Source organism: Melopsittacus undulatus, chromosome 1, assembly GCF_012275295.1.
Source record: "Melopsittacus undulatus isolate bMelUnd1 chromosome 1, bMelUnd1.mat.Z, whole genome shotgun sequence".
Classification (NCBI taxonomy): domain Eukaryota; kingdom Metazoa; phylum Chordata; class Aves; order Psittaciformes; family Psittaculidae; genus Melopsittacus; species Melopsittacus undulatus.
The window spans coordinates 73052751-73077868 of NC_047527.1; the positions used below are offsets into that span (position 1 = coordinate 73052751).

Here is a 25118-nt window from a genome sequence, read left to right on the forward strand (position 1 = left end):
GGCTAAGAAAGTTGGGGCTGTTCAGCCTGGAGAAGAGAAGGCTGCGTGGAGACCTCATAGCAGCCTTTCAGTATCTGAAGGGGGACTACAAGGATGCTGGAGAGGGACTCTTCATCAGGGACTGTAGTGATAGGACAAGGGATAATGGGCTTAAACTTAAACAGGAGAAGTTCAGATTAGATATAAGGAAGAAGTTCTTTACTGTGAGGGTGATGAGACACTGGAACAGGTTGACCAAAGAAGTGTTCAAGGGCAGCTTGGACACAGCCTCAGGCAACATGGTCTAGTTTGAGGTGTCCCTGCCCATGGCAGGGGGGTTGGAACTGGATGATCTTAAGGTCCTTTCCAACCCCAAACATTCTATGATTAATTCAATAACTAACTTCAGCTTAGGACAGCCACAAAAGAATACAGGTTCACTGATACAGGTTCCATTACACCTACCTGTGCTCAATAAAAGAAATTGTAACTGACCATATAAGGAATTTGTTCTGAATACTAAAAATATATCAAGTCCCACATCTAAAAAGTTTGTGAATTTCATATTATGTTCTTTATAGTGCCAGCAGACAAGAAAAATAAAAGTTCCTAAAGCTGCATTTAATACACAGGGAAATAAATTGAGGCTTTTACAAAGTAATTACAGTTACTTGGGATTTACAGCACTGAAAATGAAATGAGAATAAGGCCACTATGAGTGAGATGTTGTGGAGTCAAAACAGTAAACTGTTGGAAACTAAAGTACTTGATCATTTCAGAAAAGAATCATATATGACTGTACTTCTCACCCCATACTCCCTATATTCCTTTTTATTCCTTGGTTTATATATCAGTGTCAGACTCCTTTCCTACAACTCTCTTCAGAAAGGGATACTGTAAAAATGCTTAAGGTAGAGATTTATACACTGAATTACACCTACTATTAACATTTAAGTTTTATTAAAGAGAACAGCTGTCTCATGCTTACCTTTGATTTGCCTTTACTGTAACAGGCTCTTTTAGTAGCTTCATCACATTGCCATTCCACTGCCTGCAAAAAAACAGGGATTAGTTAGAAGAGCAAGGAACACAGAAATATAAGCCTCAGAGCTATCTAAGCCCATGCTTGAGATACTTGTTCCAGGCACACTGATGATTAGCTGCGGGTGACTCTACCCATAACTGCCTTATAAGCTTTTTCTCCTTAGAAATGTAGTTTTGCTGTTGATGTTTTTTTTAGTATCTTGATCTGAAGTGGACATCCTCATGATTCACTGTACCTACTGGTATAGCACAAATAACCACAGTCACATTTGACACTATTTAGCCACTTTTTTTTAGTCTTATTAAAGTAAGAAGTACACAGAGAAAGGCTGAACCTCTCTCCCCAGTAGAGCTGGGCTGCACCACCACAGCATCTGAGGTCAGCTCTGCTAAGAGAACTTGCACTGTGGGAAAGTGTGCTCTGTTGAAATATTTGCAGCATTTATCTCAAGCATCAAATGGAGATCTTAGTTTCTCAAGGTATGACTGCAGGACTCATCGGCAGCAGTAAAACATTCAGTCAGAGAAAGGAACAACAGGCAGACACATACAAGACAACAGTGAAATGGAGCACAGCAAAGCAGAAGCAATTTATCCTTATTTCTGAGCTGTCTCTGCTTCAACAGATTTATGCCAGAACTGTAATGCCTAGTCTGCATTACTACAGTTTCACTGCATGAGTTAATTCCAATTATTTCCATATTTAACATTCACCAGCTATGACTTACAAACTTTATTGTTCAGTGGAGCAGGTCATATGCTTGGTGTTTGTGTGCCAATACATGTACATATTTGAATGCCTGTATAAGCAGTGTAGTCAGAGTACAGTTTAAATTAATCTGTATTCTTTCACCCTGACAGTGTACATCCATATGTTCTTTAGATAAAAATGCCACAAAGCACTTCATGTTTTATCAGAATAAATGACATTTCTAAACTAATCAGTGCTACTTATTTATTAAAACCACAGCTTTTTCATTTTTATTTACCAGGAAATAATGAAAGACCATTCATTCAGATTTAATATAGGTAATGTTTTGTACCCATCTTTTAATGGAGACTATATTAGTAGCAAGCAGACTCTATAATTAATAAAAATAATAGGGTGAAAGCCTATTGAAACCAGGGGGAGATGCCTTCAGAGTATACTATGCAGGATTCCTTGACTTGTGTTTCAACAAGCCCAAGAATGAGCTTTTTCACTTCAGGAAAAACAGACTTACGAAAATTAATGCCACTATTTCTCTTCCTCCACCCCAAACCTGCCTATTTACAGCATTTGCTTTTACAGATGAACAGCATACTAGGGAATATATAGAAAACTTCTGGAAGAATCCACTTGTGAATGACCTTAAGTGTTTACACCAAACTGTATCTAGCAGCAAGAAAGAAATCTCATACTGAGTTACATGAAAAAGCAGCAATGTGTCAGACAAAAAGGTAACAACTTAACTCTTCTGACTCTGCAATGAAAAGAGTAAAGGAGATCAGAGTACAAAAGACTGCTCTTGGACAACCAGTGTAAGCTCCTAATCAATCAATTAGGACACATAGAAACTATATACTATATTGCACTAGATACAAGTATCTAGCTAGAACAGATTATTTCTAAAGAACCACAAAAAAAATTTAGATGGTGGAGAAATGCCAGAATTAGTTACCAGTAGGAAGTCAGAGTAGAAAGACTTAGTGGGATACAGGTGCTCAAAAGGAAGGTTTGAAGGGAAGTTCTTACCAAAACTGAGAAGAATATGCCAAACACAAATAAGAGACAGAAATATTGGATTAAAGATAAAATGTTCATCAATTAATCAATTTTCAGTGACAATAAACCCATTGGCTCTAAGTCCATAGTAAAAGAGTAAATTGAAGGAGAAGGACGTGAAATGCAAAAAACACACAGTATCACAAACCAAGCAAATTAAGTACATTTCTCAGGCACTGACAGTTTTGGAAAAGAGAATCAACAGACTTCGGAGACAGGAAACTCAGAGGTGACAATACTTCAAGTTCTGAGAAAAGCATACAACACATCTTTGCAAACAGGTCATGGTTGGAAAATCTGGGGACCACAAGTGCCTACTAGGGCAAGTAAAATGTAGGACAAGTCAGGTAGAGGCTTTATTAAGCCTGACCATAGTGAGAGAACACTGCGACAGCATCTCCCTTATGTTTCTTCTTCTCTGTCAAATAATCACAGAGACTCAGCCTATATACTGGTACAGAAAAAAAGAAAGATGTGAAGAAAAACAGTAATTGCAGTGTTAGCAACTTCAGGTATCCACCCCTGTAGTGATGGACTCCTTAAGGAGCTTGCCAACTGCCACACTTCTAAGAAGGAACAAAAAGTAAACAATGTGACAATACAGAGATAGGGCTTCTGGTGGAGCCTGCAGGAGTGGCACACCCATTATTACCTTCACTCAGAAGTGGTGAGTTGGAAACAATTACAGGCTGTTAGCTTTTAGGTGACTATTCTTTCAGTTAGGATAAATGTCTTAGCTAGATCCCTCAAATCTTAAATATTAATAATTTTACCACCACATCAGAAAACCACTAATACCATTATTAGCATAACTGAAAATAAACTTTCTTCTCTTTCTTTGACATTCATAAAATGCATAGATTTAAATAAAGATACTGTATATTAAAATATTATGTAATATTTATGGACACCATAGTTAACAGCACATACAAGAAACAAAACAGAATAAACTACTGTAACTATATATAAACGCATATGCTTGCAAGCTAGCCAAATGGCAAACTCTCCCCGTTCATGACAACATAGGCCAAAGGAGTAATATTGTCTGGACATGCAAGAAATAAGTGCAGACACACTGGTGACAAAACTAAGTGCCACCCTTGAAATCAAGTGTAGTTATCTTCCCATAGCCCTGGGTTCCACTGCTGGAGGAGACAGTAACAGAGCACACTGCATATGAGGTATATTGCAACAGCATCTCAAGACAGCTGGGTACTTCAGACTTGTACTTTGGTTCCTAAGGCTCCCAACATAGTTCAGTAATGCATACATACATCCTATTGCTGATTAAATGAAAAGAACTATTATAGACAACTGTCGCTATATAGAGCTAATATTTTTTTCTGTCCTTCAGGAAATTTGGGGGAGTTCCCACAAAATGGAAATTCAGATATTCAACACAGACTACTGGCAATATATCGGGGGAAGACAGGTATAAACCTCCTTAACTTAAATGTCCTTTCAATGTGGAAAAAAAACATGTCCTGAATCATCATCACATAAAGAAAAAAAAAAAAAGTCATCCCAACAGAAAATAGAAAATGTCAGTAGAAAATGAAGACTTTAAATTCTGAAAGACCAGACAGACACATACAGAATGTGTTATTTTAGAAAGCAAGCACAAAACCATGTTCACTTACAGATGTTACTGTTATGCACTGCTTCCATTAAATTGACATATTCTCCTGCTTGATCCTGTTTGCTGATAATTCCATGACATTCAGATGAGTGGTACAAATATGAAACGCACACCATGTCAAATATTTGATTCACCATGAAGGCCTACACAGCTAAATTTTATCCTCTTAGGATCTTTTCTTTGCTACACTTATTAAGAAGCAGCTTCATTTTTCACACAGCAAAATACAACCTTCAGCATTCTGTGTAGTGCTTTTCAATTAATATTATAATTCTACTTAAACTGGTGACAAAATTTATTGAACCAAATTATAGGCACTCAAGTTTGTTCACTCCAAGGAAAAAGGAAACAGAGATTTGAATGTTAGTGCTAGAGAAAGATGGGTAGTAGTAAATCAGATATTTTTATGCATCTCCCCAAAGAATGTGGCTGTATAGGTTAAGGAGTAGGGTTTAAAGTAGCACATCAGTCTGTTTCTGACAGCAACCTGATGCAACTTACAGCAGCCTGGCTTTTACAGATCCTACTATCAATATGGTCTTTCAAGCACCTCTATAAATTTAATGCCTTGGCTTAGGTTGTTTCTAATTTCCCTATGTTGAGCATAACTACATTCTAATAGACTGAAGTAATTATGTAACAGTCACCAGCAGAGCAGCGTGAAATGTATGTAGTGAGAGTTTTACACTGTGAAAGTCAGTGCGGACAACTCTAAAGACTGAACTTGACAGGTACAACTTGAACTTGATGCAGTGTACTCCAATGACAGTCACAGTTCACTTTTAAACACATACTGTTTTCTTCAATAAAATAAAAAATAAAAAAATACACAGACCACAAAGCTCCATACAGATTTGACATAAAACCAGACTGAGTAAAATCATGGCTTTGGTTGCACAGTTATCTCTATCAACTTTCAAACTGATGGGAGGCATCTGTTTGTAAAAGCTCAATTGTAAATAACAGTATCAGTGTTTTAAAAATTACATCATTGATATTTGTAAAGAGCCACAAAAACTTCAGATAAAATCTCTCATGGGATTTTCAAGTGATAGTGAGAGGAGAGAAATTCTAACCAAAGGAGAAACAAATTCCAACTGAAGCTATATAATGAAAATATTCTCTTTAAACTAAAGAAAAATATGTATCCAACACCCATCTGTTCAGTTAAAAATCACAGTATTAAAATTTGTCATATTTTTTGGAACAACAAATATAGAATCATAGAATAGTTAGGGTTGGAAAGGACCTTAAGATCATCTAGCTCCAACCCCTCTGCCATGGGCAGGGACACCTCATACAAAACCATGTCACCGAGGGCTCTGTCCAACCTGACCTTGAACACCGCCAGGGATGGAGCATTCACAACTTCCTTGGGTGCCAATTCCAGTGCTTCATCACCCTCACAGTAAAGAACACCCTCTTTATTTAGTTCATTAACTTCTCTGCTTGGATGAACAATAGCAATCTTGCTTAAAATTTAAATGACCGTGTCTTTAGCAGGCAAACCTCACCAATGCAAAGAAATTAGCTCCAACAGAAACCAAAAGAAAATCTCCACTGTGATGTGATTTATCCAAATACCTTAGAAGAACACTAAAAGAGAATCAAAGGAAGTGTAGAAGCAGTGAAGAATGTTCACATGACCCTCCCACCGAAGAAATAAGTGTCAAAGGGTTCTCTTCATGCCCAACATGCAGCAGCAGAGCAAATCTTGAGACAAGACATCTGGAGGTCACTTCCAGCCTAAGTTATTCTATGATCATCACAAAAAATTCCAAAATGCAAAAGGGAAAAGAAATCAAAACTCTAAGTAGTTAACTTTAATGCAGCTCCCTTCTACAGTTATAACTTTAACCAGTAAATGCGGACAAGAAGTTTAAACACAGTCAAGAAAGGACTGGGCAATTACAACATATTAAGTGAGATATGTATTAGTTATACTTACAGTCAACAAAAAATGAGTGGCTTTCACTTACAGTGGAAACTGTACACATAACAGAGTACAATCAGACATACTGAAAGAACCATGCTCCTTCCTATAGCTACACAGATACTCATAACATACACATGTAGACAGGTATACATTCCAATGTATTTTTAAATATGAACTTCTTTGAAGTGTAGAAACAGAATGTACTATTTCATTTCATACAGAAAGAAGTTAATTAGTTAAGAACCAAAAAATGAACACAACAGTATTCCAGCCAGATGGTCCAGCATTTCTTAGGCAGATGGCTCCACTAATTAGATACTGGCAAAAGATAACATTAAAGAAGATGGTTTAATTACACAATGCAGAAATTAACAACTACATGATATTTCATTTTTTTCTTTTTTCATTATCTGCTTTCATCTGTTATATCATGTATTTAAACAATACTCAGAGGAGTTGGGGTATAATGGCAATAACCATAATATATGTCAACACACATGAGTAATACCACTTTATTGTTCACATCAGTCCAGCAGTGGAATGGCTTCAAAATGTTGTGAGTTGTTTAGCAAGGGAGTCTTGCAGCCTGGTTAATTAGCTCTCAATGAACATGTATGCTGAAGTCCAAAAGCTGAGTTTAAAGAGGCCATAAAGAAGGTGTCAGGATCCTAAATGCAAAGAAAGAATGTAGCCACAGAAAAATATACCAGCAAGACATTAGCAACAAATTAGTAGCTACAGGGTTAGTGGTGGTTTTGATGGTTAACAAAAATTCCATGGTATGCTTTGGTATAATGACATCCTTGCTTCTAGCAAATATGTAAAGTCACTTAAGAAAGATTTATCTCTCCATAAAGGTTTTTCTGTGGAAAGCAAGGAATCATTTTCCTTGCTTTCCACAGAATCATGACCTTGCACTCATTATTGCTTGAGTTACCCATCTTGCAAACAGGCTTCTTGTCACAGTCAGCTTTGGAGAGGGATCATCCTCTGCGGGGAAAACTGGAGTTAAAACTAAAGTAAAATATTAAAAAAGGGACCTCCTTTTAATACAGCTTTCTCTTTTGGCTCAGCAAAAAGGAAAAGCTGGTTTCTGGAGACTAAAGGCATCCTGGTTAGGCTTTCATATGAAGTGATAAACCAGCAGCTCCTAGAAGAATTCCAACACCGTATGGACAGCTTTACTAATTGGCTACAGTCACTCCAGTGTTTTGCCACTGATTACCACATATAACAGCCAGTTCTCCTGGGAATGACATTATGTGTGTTTTCATTTGTTCAGAACCAGCTTTTACTGTTCATCTACAGTTAGAAAATTACAGTTTCTTATAAAGTAAGCAGTGTGAAATACATTAAACATCAAATAATGCCCAAATTTTCCAGGGTTTGGAATTCAGTAAGAACTGAGATCCCCTGAGAGATATATAATTTCGTACTTAAACCAAATAACATAAGAAGCTTTATATGGCTTCAAGAAGCTGATGTCAACTTAATTTTATTTCAAATATATTGGCCTGAAGTATATAAAAAGTGAGAAGTAGATACCCTGCCAATTCATGAAGGAGCCAAAGTTTTAATTAGCTTATTTTATTGGCTATGCAAACAATTAGTTGTTGAAAACTGAGAATGAATATGATAAAAATGAAATAACAGGTTAAGCATATTGAAGAAGAATTTAGAGTTACTAAGACTTTCACAAATCCTCAGTGCTGGGCTACTCCACTGACTTTAGTGACATAATACTCTGCCCAAGACTGAACCTTCACAGTTGCCACTTACCCATCTACCTGTGCATTTCCTTCTTTGTCTCTGCAAAGATTCCTAAATATCACAAAACATCCATTTGGTTTATATTTAGCAGAAACAGAAGTTAGCAACTTCTCAGAAGGAAGTTCAGAAATAGGGTTTTTTAGTCCTCCACCCAGAGAGTTATTAAAAAACAAAACCCAAAACTGTTGCACTGTGACATTCAAGTTTTAAATGTTCTAATCCAGTGTTCTGAGGCTTTTACAGGTTTTTATAGACATTTAAAAATCAAATGCAGAATTCTGCTGATGGGCTAAACCAACAAAATGTTCTTACATTACCAAATTTGGCAGCCATACAGCAGGTAGGAATAAGAGTTCATAACATATTTTTAATGTACATTCTGAAATTATACTACATATAGTAAACTTAATGTATTGAATAAATTATATGTGAATCCTTTAAGATTTAACATCTGTGTTAGCACATTGAGTTTTAAAGCGTTTCCTGCTTTTTGGCAAATAAGATTGATCTTCGTAGTCTCCAAGACCTTTTGAAAACAACATTTCATTTTTTTTTTTTTTTACAGAGAGGGTTTTAAATTTTCAGATGCTGATGAGAAATGTCAAGATTCTCTGTTTCAAGGAAGGGAAACGCAGTTCAGTGTAACTTCATACTCCTCAACCCCACAGTTTAAATAACAGAGTAAGTGGAAAAAAGAATACCCTTGCACCAGAGTGCTACAAAATGGTAGGTTTGAACCTTGAGTATAAGCATGGAGTTTCTTTTCCTGTAGACCTACTCATTGCTGCTAAGAAATACAGAATGCAAACGAGTCAGAGGCATTAGAATGTGAGCCATCTTGCCCCATGCTAACTTGCTATTCAAGACAGCCATGCTGCTATGGAACACAGCAATCAGCCCTCCTTACCTTTCAGCCACAGACAGTCAAGGAAGGTATGACACTTCAGAAGACTTTGTGTAAACCAAAACCTTTCCTGAAATAATTTCTGAGAGTCACAGCCAACATACTGTATCTTGCCTCTCTGATATGAAAGGCAGCTATATTATAGCTTCCAGGTATGAGCTCACAAAACCAGATGAAGCTGAGAGATATGGTGGAGGATGAAATTTGTAACACCTTTTAAGTCATACTGAACAGCTGACACTTCAAAAAAAGGAAACATTCTTATGTCTTTCTTACTTATTTATTCAAATAGTTTTGCCATCAAGCTTTAGTGATTGCAGGGTTGATTCTGTTAATAGTAATACCCATCCGTAGTTCTAGAGAAAACACTACAGTAACCTTTCAATAATCTTTTTTATTTTTTAAGTTAGTTTAAAATGACATCTTACAAGACAGCAAAGAGACAAAAATTATTGGAGGAATTTTAACAGCTATATGTTTTTCCATTAAAGATTTTAGACATATGAAAGCAGAAAGTAGAATGCTAACAGAGGAAGTGTAAGAACCACCAATTTATGCATATTGTCCAGTGAAAAGCCAGTGAAGAAAGAAATACTTCAACTGCAAAGAGACAAAAACATTATATTTTCTACATTCTTCTAGTAAAATTAGGTGACCAACAAGGTGATTTTGGAAAATAAAAGTTAAGTTTTCTTCTTTCTACTTGAGGAGAGCACATAGATATATAAGACGTTTAGAAAGTGGCCAGGGCAAAATGGAACACAATAAGAAAAACATCACCAAATTTCCAGAAACTTGCCAAGAGGGTTGATGGCAACACAAGCTCATAGATCACTCAGGGAATTTAACTTGACAAACACTAAGATAATCTGAGATACAAAATAGTGAGAGTATGGAGAAGAATAAAAGGTAAAGAGGCATGTAAATTATTGCCGTCAACACACAGATAGTATTTGAGCTGCAGAGACAGATAAAAGAAGAGCAGACTCAGAAATCTTCCATTAAACAGAAAGAGCAAAAGATGCTTATTAAAACAGGAAAGCTTGAACCTATGGCTACTAGGAAAATGACTGGACTGCAGCTGCACTGTTAAATTATACAGAAATCCAGGTTGAGAAAGACAAACAGGACTAAGGAGTGTTTCTGCTCAGATGCTCTGCTCAGAACATCTCATAGTCCAATTGCAATGGAAGGAGCAGTGGGAACAAGGAGGCCTATAACACAACTTTAAATGCAATTTCATCATGAAGATAAAGCTATGAAATAGTTTGAATGTTAGTTCATTTTTCTCCTTTTTTTTTTTTGGACACAAGTGAATAATCTGGAGTAATATCAGCAACGCATGGAGCTTTCCACCTCCAGGTTATGTGTGAAACATGATTCGTGTTATTCATTAGTGGAGGTCTATGACATCTGGCAACCTAGTATTAGCTATGTGAAATGATTGTGTCATTTCTATCAGATTTCTAGAAGACAAACATTCAGATCCAAATGAGTCATAATTGGCTGTTTTTTTTGCAGAGACAATAGAACAGCTGCTTACAGAGAAAACATATCCCAGTAATCCAGAAAGGTGTTTAACTCATTCCACATCAACAAGGAATCTTGGAAAAGCAGATAGTTACTGAAATCATCATCACTGTCATGTCTTCAACAATTTGTCTCCAACTTTTCTGTCATATTTCCCTCCCTGCTGACCTCATATGTCAGAAGACAGAACAGTTGTAGAAAGCTCTACTCAGCCTTTACACTCAAAGTGTTGAGGAAATATCTCCTCAATTTCAGCAACACGTAGAAATTTTAGTAACAACCTCACACAAATAGCCAAATTGAGGAAATTTATTTGTGAGCCAGCTGTGTAATGTCCTCCTCCTCCTGAGCCTCTTTTCCATTTTTCTTGGTTTAGAAACCTTTTGATTGCTGTATTGGAAGAACAATATTGTACCTTGGCATTTTTCTCCCAGAAGCTGAAAGCTCAGTGGAGGTAACTATAAAAGCATGATAAATAAAACTCATTCAACAGGATGCCCAGTGCAACTGTTAATAACACACTTTTATGCAGCCACAAAGTTCTTACTTCTTTTTGCAGACATCAGCTTTTCCCCCATCAAATTATACCTTATTAACAACTTGTCCTCTGATGAGTATGTTATAGCTCTTACCTTTTTAACAGTGGTTTATAAGGATACTAACTTATAATTACAAATAGAAAGTAACAAAAACTTTTCTTATTACTAGGAATCATTTCTTTAAAAACCTCCTGTGTTTTTTTCTGCTGAAGAGAGCCCTTTGAAGGCAGTGATCCAAATCCCAGAGCTTTTACGATAGAAAAAACACTCCAAAATCAAAGGGAGCTTTGTCTAAGAACAGAAGAAAGGTTTAAGATTGTAAACATTCTCAATATCCACTATAGAAAAGGAACAGCTTCTGCACAGTAGCCTATAACAGAAAACCCCCTTAGCTTATGCCTGGAGTATTGTAGAATTTTAGAATTAGATGAAAGTCCATTCATTCGTTGCTTTTACTTTCTTGTGAATAGTGAAATGGGTTTGAAACTTTAATCAGGCAATTCTTACTGCACCTCTACAAAGCTGCAAAGTCAGCTCCACAACCTCAAAAGTGGAGGTTTCTATTTTAAGTGTAATGTATGTCAAAATATAGATTTCACAGTATTCTTGAGGGGGAAAATAAAGGATAATCTCTACTGCCATTAAAAAAAAAAAAGAAGGCTAAAAAAGGAAAAAAATCATAGGAAAAAAACACCACTGGATTTGTATTTGCCTTAAAGTACAGGGAGGAATGTGTTTTATTTTAAAACAATTCAATGGCACTGACATTTGCTTAGCATTTCTCCACAATATTCATGTGTGATACACACTTAAGCTCTAGGTATTCACACAGTTCAAGAAGTAAGTTTGAAATATATTGTGAGCTTTAAATAGTGGCATTCTGAATAGTCTGACAGTCTCCTTGCAGATTCTGTGACCTTTCCTTGCAGTAGAGATATTTTCCAATAGAAAACACCCACTGAAATCACCTGGTTCTTTTACTCTAATTCAAGCACATAAAAACTCATAGAGAGCCCAAGACTCAGGGTAAAGGTTGCATCTATAGAAATGTTTCTTTCACTCTGAAAACAGAACGACTATGTATATCTAGAAGAGTTGGGGAAAAAAAGATTTACAGAACATAAAGATTTAAAGAAGAGGAGGGAACTTACACATTTAAAGTGAATCTGCAATGCAAGCAAGGCTATTGCCTCCTAAGGGAAGATATTTGAGGTCTAAACTCTCCCAGAACCAAACAAAACTTTCCTATAACAACTTTTCTTGAAGTACACTTCAGCTCTGAATTTTCAGCAGTTTCCCAGCACAAAGAGATTTGTACTGCTCATGATCTTCACAGGGAGAATAAGGCTCTAGCTAAAGTTACCTGCCGTAGCAGGGTCTGCATCTAAGGAAAAGGAAAGAGATGAATACACACACTTTAGCTTTACAATACTCAAACTGTCCTACAAAAAGAGAGCAAGTACATGTCAGTGAATCTTACTTGTTCTGTGTGACAAAGGAAACTGAGAAGTCCTTATTTTTAAAACCCAGCTAGAGAAATCGTTTTGGCCTTCATGTTAATTGTGACTGAGAACCCACATAACCAATTCCTTGAGCAGAATTGAAACTTCACATCAGTAACATAAGATAGGTGCTGTCTTACTGTCAGATCTTTCCAAGGACAATACTCACATACTTTTTCAAGTGGATTAAAACAATGCATTCTTCCCCAGACACATTCTGAGAAAAAGAACTAGATAATTTCTGGCAATGTTCATTCAGACTATCATGGTCATTTGAATTCAGATACTTTTAGTATTAATTCTAATCTGTGAGTTACTGGAGAAAGCAGAGGGAGGAGAGACAGAAAGAGTGTGTGTATGTTTAAAAATGATAGTAGGATGTAAGCAGCTTGGGTGGTTCCCAGATGCCCACTCAGTTGCTTTCTCATAAATTCATTTTATTGCCATTAAAAACAGAGTAGGATGATGAGAAACAAAGACAAATCTAAAACACTTCCCACCAGCACCCCCTTTTCACAGGATAAACTTCAACCCTTCACACTGGACTCCTCTAACTTCCTCCCCACCTGCAGTGCAGGGGGATGGGGGCTGAGGTCAGCCCCGAACAGCTCCTCTCTGTCACTCCCTCCTCACGCTTTTTCGTTCTCCAAACAACACTCAGAGATAGAGACCTTTTTTTAAAAAAAAACCTAGAATTATTTTGAAAGTTGCAGCTCTGTGAGAAAGCAATTCCAGTTAATCCCACAAAATCTATCCTATAGTGAAATGTGGCAGATAGATTTCAGTGTGAGCTGCATGCAAGCAAGGACTCTACTGAGAAACAGAAGCAAAAAAGAAAACCCTGAAAACTTGAATGTCATATCATTGCATTGGAATGATAGAATTATTACATGTGTGTAAATACTAAACATATAGTATATATATAAGCATATATATATGAAATAATTTTATTATTAATTTATTAATAGTTTTTCCATTTTTCTGCTTTGATTCTGAACTTTTTTTGATAATAGCTTGCATGCTTCCCTCTTCAAATCACCTAAAATCCAATGTGTCTTCATTCATGATGCTCTCTGTTTGCCAGAAGTCAGGTTAAAAAAGAAAATTAATTCTTATTACAGCCACTTTAGCTCTTAAAAAGTATTGTTTCTAATGAATATCTTCATGCCTTCTTTTTTTTTTAATCACTCTTCTAAACATATATGCCTGTTCCCACTTTTACACTATAGCCTTGATTACACTGAAAATTATGAAGATCCATTAACACACATCATATATTTATGACTAATCAACAGGGCTAAACAGAGCTTTAGTAAAATAATCTGCTTCTAACTCTTTGATACTTCAAACTTTTCTGAAACCTGCACCATTTAGAATGAAATTTTTCTCTGCTAGAGAGGAAACTATGAACAACAGAAGTTATTTGTAAGAATGAGAGTAGAGGGAAATAGACTTTTTTTTTCAAATGTTCTATTTGTAAAACTCTTTTCGGCCTCTTTTTCCACACACACAATCACGAAATGATTGGGGTGAATATAAGATAACATAATAGGCAGCTTTTTGAGAAGTTCTGTTCTGAGCTTGACCTCAAAACACTTCTGATATTACAAAGTTACTAGGTTCGCAAAACTTCAGAACAGAATTAAGATTATGAATGCACGTGAGCTTGACTATACATTTTTCACCTCATTTTTCTGGGATGATTAAATGATATCTCAATAACCTTATAATGATGGTTGATGTCCTCAGGCAAAAGACCTCAATTATTCAAAATAAATTCTGTTGCACCAAAAAAAAAATGCCCTTGGCAAGAACATCATACATTACTTAAAAGATAAACTGATGCTGCTAGCACTAATATGAACAGAGCCTAATAATAGCAATATTTAAAAAATAAGTAAATTATACAAGCTAAAAAGAAGTACCCCAAAATGAGATAGGTATATGATAGTACAGACTGCCCTGAGTTGGAACTAACTGCTAAAGCAGAACACTCAAAATACAGGTGTATTAAGAAAATATGAAAGCACTTAAACTAGAAGTATTATAAAAGATATCATACCAGCAAGCAGAAACATTGGAAGGCATAAGACTTTAGTCTCTGCTAGTTTTCATCTTCTTCTCTTTCTCCACTGTCCAAAATCCACTGCCAAACTGCTGCACTGGATTAGGAATTATTTTTGTACTCATCAATTGAATTCCTTCCTTCTAAACATACCCATGAACTCTATGGTGGAATTAACTCATTAAATGTGCTAAATAAATTAGGACATTTTAACTAATCAGACCAGTAACCCAGCAAATGCCTCCTAATGCTCACAGAAGCAACTTCCAGTGTGCAGTAAATACGAACTTGCAATAAATGGATAGAGTAATGCACATGTAACAAATATTTTTAATCTCAATCTAATTTACATACAAACTCATGTTTGATGTTGTACGAGCTGCAGGTTATTTTCTAACATACTCTATTTTTCCAGTATAGACGTAGCTTGTCACATCTTAGTGTCGAAAGAATGTTAGCCTTCCAAATGTGACAAGTCAAGCAGGAATCTCAATCACTTGGCTGTTGTTCTTGTTTTAATGAAGAGAGATTGGTATCTCAAGAATCCTGGTGGGGGGATAACACAGATGTGATGCAAGCAGGGCACAGATAACAATTCTGGCGTGGTAACAGTCTGAACATACTTGAAATGCATGCTTTCCAATCCCTCCCACTGTCCCCACTACAATAACATCTCTTATCAAAGTTTTGTCTATTTTAGGATGTAAGCTCTCTGAAAATGCTAATCAGTTCAGATTCAGTTCCAAAGTGAAACATGCACTTGTATACATTAAAACAACAGAACAAGCCAAAAATTTCAATGGGTTGTCTACTCTCTGCGCACAAGAGGCAGATGTATCATGCTGCACAGGGAGAAGAGGGAATTTCTTTTGTATCTTAACACAACAAGTCAACATAATGTTAATTTTGCTTCCCACATGACATGTTTCATGCATGCTCCTCAACCTAAACACTGCAAATGGAAGCAGGACTGGATGAAGAGAGGGCACTACTTAATATTACTAGCAGTCACACTGAGTAAATATGCTGAATCTCTGAAAGGGCAGGGTACCTCATTATCATAAGTGATTTTGTGCTCCAGTGAGCACACAGGGCAAGCATCTTTTTGCCTTTTTGAGAAAATTGCATACTGTAGTTGGGCAGAATCATCAACTGGAGTGAGAGTGGAGAAAAGTTGACTGCAAACACCTACAAAGGGACATTGAAAGCACTGAAATATTGAAGAATTAGATAAGGAGATATAGGTATCTGTTGAGATGACCTTCAGGGGCACTCCAGGCCAGTACTAAGCCCAAGAGAGTAGTCCCGATGAATGCAGTAACAGGTGACTGAGTGGAAGTATAGGCAAATGATCCAACGTTAGATTCTCTCTCCGTATGCTAATGTATAGGAGCAGAGAAGCCAACAAAAAGGAAGATAAAGTGAAGATTTGATCATTGGGTATTGCACAAAGAAGCTGAGATGAGTTTGGTGGGATCCATAGTTCATGCCATACATCATTTTCAAAGTTACTCATGAAAACAAAATAAGGATAGGAATGGAAAGAGAAAAATGAAAACTTCTCTCCAGTGGACAGCTAGGAAGAGACTGGGGTATGTAGATAAGCATCTTCTCCAGTGCAACAGGAAGTCTCACAACTGTATATTCTGAGGTATGCTAGTTGGTCAGAAAGTGCAGCAGCAATGGCAGGCTTCAGCTACCCTCAGTAAGGTTGTGTATGCCTTATTGAAGGATGGAAGCAAGAGTAAATTTTTAGATGCAAGTCAAGGTTTTCATGAAGCAACTCAACATGAAGCCCAAGAACGAAGCAGTAACTTTTGACTTTGTCCTGAGTAGCAATAGCACTGTAATAGCAACCACAATTTACTTAGATTCAGCATCTTGCTGGAAAAACTCAATACCTAAATAAACTGCAGCATATTCTGCTTAAACTAAGGTTGATAAAAAGGAGCTAACTGAGTTAAAGTTTTGTAGCCAACATTCAAGGACACATAGCTGGAGACACAGGACAAATGAACACTACCTACCAAAAAAAACCATACACATGAGGGAATGGGCAAAAGTCAATATTGTACAGATTAACAGAAGGGCAGAAGTAGTTACTAAAAGGAAGAATGCATCTTTTAGAAAACCAAGACAGTATCAAATGGAGAAAACAATATAGCAAAACTCTGACAGGTTGAATCTAAAAACCTGGCAATGTAGACCAAACAGAACTTGAACAATTTGCTAAAGCCATAAGTGTTACTAATAAATCCTTCTTCAAACACATTAAAAGCAGGAAGCTTGACAGTTCACAGAAGCAGTAAATTATCAAAGAAGTGCTTAAGAAGATAAAGCCACACCAGAAAAAATACATTTCCCCTCTTCCCAAGTTCATAGTGGAAAAGCTGAAGGAAGTTCTTACCCCAGAATGGGCATGACTGCTCATCAGAAACTCTGTCTCAAACCACAGTGCTGTTACAAGAGATTACAGAATACAGATAAAATGAAATGGATTTTGAAGATGGTTATTTAAGCAAGAATATGAAAGGAATCCAGAGATGAAAGTCTGAATGATTAATCAAGTGTAGGACCTTTAGATTATAATTGCTTTGGTACCCAAAGGCTGGAAGATAGCAAATGCAGTACCTGTTTCTAAAATGGGCTCCAGGAAGACCCATGAAATTGGCAGTACTGATGTCTGTACCAAGCAAATTATTAAAACCTACATAATAAGTCATAAAGATAGTGAACAAAGATGCAAGCTGTGGTATGCAAATTCAACACCCTGACTTCTGGGTTCGAGCAGTCCATAAGATTTCTGAAACACATTGATGTCAGTTCCTTGATAAAGGTGAGTGTCAGCCCAACCAGGGAAGATGATCTGCTGGACCTATTATGAAAAGGAGTGTGAAAGGTGAGGTCTGCCCTGACTGCAATGATCAGTGGGGTTGATAATTTTGAGAAAAGTAAAACAAATAGAACTGCAGTCATGGACTTCAGGTTAGCATGTATCAGCTTGTTCGGGGTCTTCCTGACATGATACTATGTCTACCCTGAAAGGTACAGGGCCTCAGGATAGTTGGTTGATCCTCAGCAACAACTTCTCTCATCATAAGAATGGTCCATTACAACATTCAGCTATCTGAGCAGGCATGACAAAAGGCTAGCAAACATGAAAAAGGAACTCCTGAAGGAGATGAAACACAAAAAAGAAATATACGGAGGGTGGAAAAAGATATGAGCTTTCCATAAAAAAATCTAGAGACATTACCTGAATAAGCAGTAATGGAGCTGGAAAAAACAAACTTGGCCAGAGTTGAAACCAAGATGGAAAGTGAATAGTATCAGAAAGAAATCTTTAAGAACTCAAGCTTGCAGCTCAGTGGGTAAAGGAGCTAATGACAAGTAACACAAAAAAAACCACAACCCTGAAGTACTTGGTGCTGCCTTTGCCACAGTTTTTCTACTGATAAGACCTGCCCACAGGTATGGCATATCCCTGAGGATATGAGCAGTCTGTGGAAGTGAAACATTACTAAATGCAGAGGAAGATCAGAATTAGGGGGCATCAAAATTAATTGAATGTCTATGGGATCAGATGGGAAGCATCTGAGCATATGGAAGGAGCTGGCCAAAGCGTTGCAAGACCGTTTTCTACGAAGTGTCATGGCAACTGTGGGAAGTTCCTGAACATCAGAAAAATTCTATTTGTCTTCCAGTCTTCAAGAAGGCCAAAGAATACCTGGAGAACCACAGGCCTGTCAGGCTCACCTCAGTCCACAAGCAGGTTATAGACCAAGTCATCTTAGAAGCTGCATCCAGACACATGGAAGACAAGATGACAATGGAACAGCTGGCACCAATCTGCCAAGGATAAACTCCACATTACCAACCTGATTGCCTTTTTTGATGAGAGCAGTGTACATTGGTTTACCTTATTTTAGCAGTATCTTTGCTGCTGTCTCCCATAGTATCCTTACAGTCCAGCTACTGATATACTGACTGGCTTAATATATGATAACACAAGTGAAAAACTGTCTGAATCATCAGGCTTAAAGGGTTGCATTCAATAGCACAAAATCCATCTGGTAACTACTTATTAGTCAGTTGAAAGGTGGTATTCGGACCAGTACTGTTTAATGTCTTTATTAACAATCTAGACAATGGGGCAGAGTGAACTCTCAGCAGGTTTGTAAATTATAGAAAAAGAGAGAAAGTGGGAGATCAATATGCTGGAAAGCAGGGCTGTTTTTTCACAGCACTTCAGCAGACTGGAGAAATAAACTGACAGGAGCTTCATAAAGTTCAACAAAGGCCAAGACCTGCATCTGGAATGGAATAAGCCCCTGTAAGAACACAGACTAGAAAAACAGAAATTGATATAGACAGAGTATGAATAAAGGGTATCAAGACGATACATTCTGCTTGGACTTCCAACAGGCACTGAACAAGTTCTCTTAGAATAGTTCTCCCTTTAAGAGCCTCTCCAAGACACTATGGTCAGAGCCTAAGAGGGAAGGTTCTTCCATGAATAGAGGAGGTTAAAAAGCGGTAGGGTAGGTATATGGCCAGTTTTCAGAGGGTATGAGATCAGCAGTTGAGACCTACAGAAATCTATGAAAGAACTCATATGTGTTAGCATATATTTAGGTGATGCAGATAAGAGAACAGATAGATAAGCAACAATACTTGCTAGATAAACCAAGTTATTCAGGTTAGCAGAGAATTGACTGGATAGAGTTCTAAATAACTGTTACAAGTCTGAATGACTAGTCATCTATATTAAATTTCATTTGCAATTTTAGTAAATGCACACCAAAAAAAGAATGTTAAATAACGAAATTGCATACTTTCATATACTCAGTGATGGGTTTTGAACTGAACATTACTACTCAAAAATGAGATCTTATGTTACAGCAACAAAAAAGAAAAGAAAGAGGAATTTAAGGGTAAATTATGAGAAGTATGGAGAAGAAAATATTATTGTACCACAGAATAAATCCATTTAGCCCCTTGTTTTGAATAGTTTGTATATTCATGATACAACCCCCAGTTTCAAAATTTGAAAGTAGAACTAGGAAATATGCACAGAAAGGGGACAAAGGATCTCCAGCTTTTTGTGTTTTCTCTACAGGGTAGGAACAAATGGACTGATTCCTAAGCCTAGGGAAATAAAAAGATATCTGAAGAGAGATAATAGACAGTTATAGAATCATGAGAAATGTGCATAGGGAATATTGTTCACTGATTTTTAACAGTGAATTCAAAGTGTATTCACTTTTCTTTGAATAGTAAAGAATATTTAATGATATAAACCTCAGAAGTTCTTCATTCGCATGATGAGCTGCAAAACTCTTACAAAGGACAATAAAGGTACAAAAAGTGGGTGTGAATTAATTGTCACAGGGTGAAGCCAACATGAAAATATCACTCAAGTAAGTAAGGTCTTGATTAAATCTTCCCCATTCTCATTACATGATTCTATTTTGTGCTACAGAAGCAAATCAAATACATATAATTGCTTAATTATTATTAAAATTTCTGCCACTGAGTGCTGTGTTTCTGTTCCTGTGGTTACCCCACTTTGCAAATCCCTTATGACAGCTGAAAAGCTGAATGGATAAAAAGCTATCCAAGACAATACCTTTATTTTAGCAATCTCCCAGATTTCAAACAGCTGAGAAAGTTTTCTGAAGAAATATCACTACATGTTTAGACTTTTTCTAGCACCTGCTGTGGACTGAAGACAAAGCAGTACACTAGGTATGACCTGGATCAATGCAAGGCATCAATATAATATATTCTAATTATAAGTCCAAGTTGTTACATCACATATTATCCACCTTAGGTTAATTTATTTGTAATGAACAATACACTTGCATCAAAATTATATATATCAATGTTGTTTAAAAAGAATTTCAGCAAGCATGAAAGAAAGTTGAACATCATTTATAATTAACGTCAGTAAAGTTATTCTTCATGGCAAAGGAAATAATAATATAAATAATATTAAATGCCTATCAAATATGGAAAAGGTATTTTCTTGCATTAAGAGAATAAAACCAAGAATCAAAATTCTATCTTAAGTCTTGGCTATACCCAAAATGTGTTCTGTTTTTATTCTAACATCCAGGTTCAAGCAGCACACATTGCCTCCTATCATATGCTGTTTATTTTATAGTGGAAGCACTTTTCCAGGGACTTACAATCTGCTCTTCTCTAGGCAGGTTATGAGTCAGAGCTCATAATCATGTTATCTGAATCTGAATTTGCCTTTCTACCTATATAATCCCCATTTCAGATTTGTTCTTGCTATATAAATTTCCCTTGTGCAAAATTTTGCATATTCTGTACATTTCCTTTTTCAAATTGCTTTCCCTTGTTCGAAACAGAGGGAAGAACATCCACAGATTGTTCTGTCTCCTGTCTGATAAATGAAAGTCCTGTTTTCTGTTGCCTGGCTACGCTCTGTGTCCATTCTGGCGCCTGTGCAATAAACACATTCTTGCTATCTGCACTGGCCTTTTTAGTTCGCCATTCCTGCTAGAAGAAGGCAGGGAAATGCAATACACATCCATTTCTGACATTTAGATCTGACTGGAGAAGGCTGCTGTTTGCAACACAGTGAGGGAAAAAGACTGTGAGATATCTTGGATGCTGCCTCACAAGGACAGAAAGAGAAGGCAGTCCAGAAAGAAGAGATAAGACTTGCCCATGGGTCTTGCAGGCCAGGGATTCTTGAAGGATGGTCTTATTGCAAATTCTGATGGAAAGGTGGCATTCCATATCATTTGTCACCAGTTCCCCTGGCCCGTTCAGCAGCAGGCCCATATTTGCCCTAGTCTCCTTTTTGCTGCTGAGGTAAATGTAGAATTCTTTATTGCTCTTCACATCCCTTCCCAGATTCAACTCAGGGTCAATCTGGCTTTCCTAAGCCTACCCCTGCAAGATCAGACACTGCTTGGGTCATCTGCCACTTCTTTTACCTTTTGTAGAATTCATTTTTATGTCTTCTAAGTTCAGTTAAGAGCTCCATACTCATGCATGCACTTCCATGTGCATCCATTTCTACCTGCCATAAATATTTTTGGCTGATCTACAGTAAAAATCCAAGTATATTACTTTGTTGAGGGGTAAAAAAAAAAAAAAGGCAGCTATTTTAAACCAGTAACAGAGGCTTTGAGTTTTTGTGTTCACTTTCTGGTGCTCAAGTACCTTGGCATTGGTTGCATTGAAGTGCTAGCCACCTGCTTTCATTTATATGGCACCAGTCCAGAAATCACACCACTCTGTTTCTGTTTAAGCTTTTGCTGTGCCTTGTCCTCGTTCCATATTATAAATAGGTCCACAGTCTCATGGAACTAGCTATGGACCCACCGGGCAGAAGAATCGTTCTGCATGCAGCAGGGACTTTATGTATGTGTCACACAGACGTCAAGGTCTGAGCTTTGAGTTTCTCACATGAAATAAAAATAACGTACCAACTTTCAAAGCATCCGCCATCTACAAAAGGAAAGGATTTGGGTCTGAGGTTTATTTTGAAGATCAAAATATCATTAAATTGTGATGTTAGCAAACACAAGCTCAGAAAGTAGAGGGAATAAATGCCTAAAAAGTCTCACAGAGAAATAAAAGCTAGTATTTGGAAGTCCAAACAGACTTATAAATTCAAATCTTCAATAGTTTTAGAGCTTTTTTTACTCAGTTAACATTTATGAGCTAATCTAGCTACAGCTGTACAACCCAATTTTTACCTGAAAGCTTACACCTATCTAAGCCTATCAGTGGCCTCCCTTCTGCTCTCCATTTTTATACTGTCAGCAGGACAGGATCCAAGACAGAGCTGTGTAACAATGGATATTTCAGTTTGTCTGCCAAAGCAAACACAAAAAAAATTCTTGTTCATTCTTCTCAAGAATTCACTATCAATTGAATCTTTAATCAAAATATGTTTAGACTATTCCTCCTTTGAGTTTCTAAAGCTGTCTCCCCTCCTACTATAAACCAAAGTCTATTCAAAATCAAACTATTCCTGAAGAAAAATTCAAAATGCTTCATTCAAGACATGCTAAAGTATGCTGAGATTTTGTGAAATAACCACAGATGTCCTTATTTTGGCTACAACAGCTCACTAAGAGTGGACAAAATTCACATTTTTGCATCAAGATTCTCAGCTATCCTCAAAAATTATCAGGTCATAGTCTTCATCTACTTCTGAACCTTTCTATCATTGTCTCAACTATTTCTCTCCAACTTCTAATATTCTCCTCCCTATCATGAAGGTTCTGTGACCATCATGTTTGAGTTTAAGCTGACTCCAAAATTTTCAGAAAGCATCTTTTATGAATACAGCTCATAGGCCCAAGTATTTGTCCATGATAAAAGAGATCAAAAAAAGAGAACAAGCAAGGAGTAAAAACCATTGACAGAGAGTCCAAATTAAAAACAAAGGGGTTGTTTGTTGGAAAATCTCTCTTATTGATCTCCAATCAGGCAAAGAATGATTTATCCTTTGCAATGCTAAGTTCTGGATTGGGAACAATCCTGAAAATACCAAATATCCTTCAGTCTCAAAACAAGCAGACAGGCAAGTGGGAAACTAGAGTCTGCTCAGAGTCAACAAGTCCTACCAGGCAAGAAAGGAGACATAGATCAAAAGATCACACAGGAATCCAGGTAACAATTGGAAATTAGGTGGAGAACAGGAAAGAAAGAAATGGTTACAGAGAAAGACTGAGGTTATAATTAGAACTGGTGCATAAATAAATGCCTAAATATACAACTTTGCTTTGTATATTTAGGAATAGGGTGAAACAAGCATTTTACTTTAGAGATGCTGTTTCTGAATATATTCAGTCATCTTGTTAGTCTTCCAGTCAAGATAAAGCTTCACATAATGCCAAACACAGGTGGGATTTCTGTTTCGCCCAAAGAGCCAACATGAGTGGTTGGTCACAGTGAGAAATCACAGGAAAAAAAATTCTATGCCTGTCACTGAGGGAAATCATCAGGGAGAGGGAATATGAAGAAGACCGAAAGTATAACTTTGTCCTGTGATTATAACACTGGTTAGAACAAGCTTACTGGTTTTATAACATAAGTAGGTCTTCCCCATTTTTTTCCTTCAACAACATTACCCCAAATCACATTATGTGGTATTGTCAAAAATGTCACTGTTAAAAAGAGCCAATTAAAATTTGATGAATGTCCACTTGCCAAAACAATTATCAAGAATAACAGTACATGGCTTCAGCTTTGAATTTAAGTATCTAAAGTTGCAAAACTACACTTGAGAGTTTACCCCACATGAACAGGCATAAACATAAATTAAAAAGCCTATCTTTTTATTCTGCACATCAGTAGCTCTGCACATCTGATACAGTGATGCATTATTGAAGCGTTCTGTTCAAGTCTCGGGTGAGTACTGGTTTTTACTACAGTGGTTGCAGGCTTCCAGCTGGGATGCAGAAGATCCAGTCCAAATTTTTAAATATAGGCAAGTTATTCAGATTAAGTTTATTCACAGACTATGTAAGATGGCACTTCGGTTTTGAATCTTTTATTTGATGATGGCTTTTGGCATCAGGGCACTTGCTTAAGCCAAGTTACTATTTCCTATTTGTTTTCCATTTGAGATGTTACGATACCGAAAGCCAGGATGCAGATTTACAGAGAGAAACACGCTGCTGTGACCAAGTCAGTGTTTCTCACAGGGATCACACTGGACTGAGTTTATTATCAGAAGTCTGCCAGGCAGGTCCTTGATATAAAAGTAGTAGGGTTGAACTGAAGTTAGATGGCAGCCAGAGCTCCACTCAGCTTCCTAGGAACAGGACAGACCCACACAGCTTCAAGTTCTGCCAATAAAAATGACAGAGGAGCTTGCCAAGCACTAGCTGCAACTGGCCTTTTAATCATAAAACTATTTTCCTAGATGTCTGTCCAGCCTCTGTGCTCGCCACTCAACATGAAATATTGAGGCATGGTGCAAATTCAAACAAAAGACAGCACCTTACTGTACAGTTAGTGTATAAAAATATGATTTGAACAGCCTGAGAGACACTGTTTAAACATTGCAGCATGGGGAGCAGATGGGAATCAACCCAAAAATGCAGGAGAGTGGGTAGAAATTACATACCTGTTTTGAAAATGAGGGTACTGTTGGCATACAGTGACTTTCCTCATTCATTTTTAACACTTTCAAAAAACATGATTTGAGTTGTTGTTCCTCAGTTGTGTTTTTAGAAAAAAATTTTACTATCAGTATATTTTCATTAGCATAATGGTGCCTAGTAGCTATAAATTCATGTAGCTCCATAGAATACAACTTACATGACCAGAAGTGCCCTCCAGGGTACAGAAAACATTACTTAGCTTAACAATGAGATTCAGGACAGTCATATTACAATCCTGAGTCACCATCATTGCAAAACTGCCCAACATCATCAGCTTCCTAAGAG

General features: G+C 36.9%; 1 protein-coding gene across 1 annotated transcript in view; it reads right to left on the bottom strand.

The window, feature by feature from the left end:
- The window catches only part of SEMA5A (semaphorin 5A), a 223148-nt gene that overhangs the window by 146139 nt on the left and 51891 nt on the right, over positions 1 to 25118 (bottom strand). Inside the window, exon 4 of the mRNA XM_034062463.1 lies at positions 968 to 1030. Within this exon, the coding sequence (XP_033918354.1) occupies positions 968 to 1030 (63 nt within the window). The remainder of the gene's footprint in view (positions 1 to 967; positions 1031 to 25118) is intronic.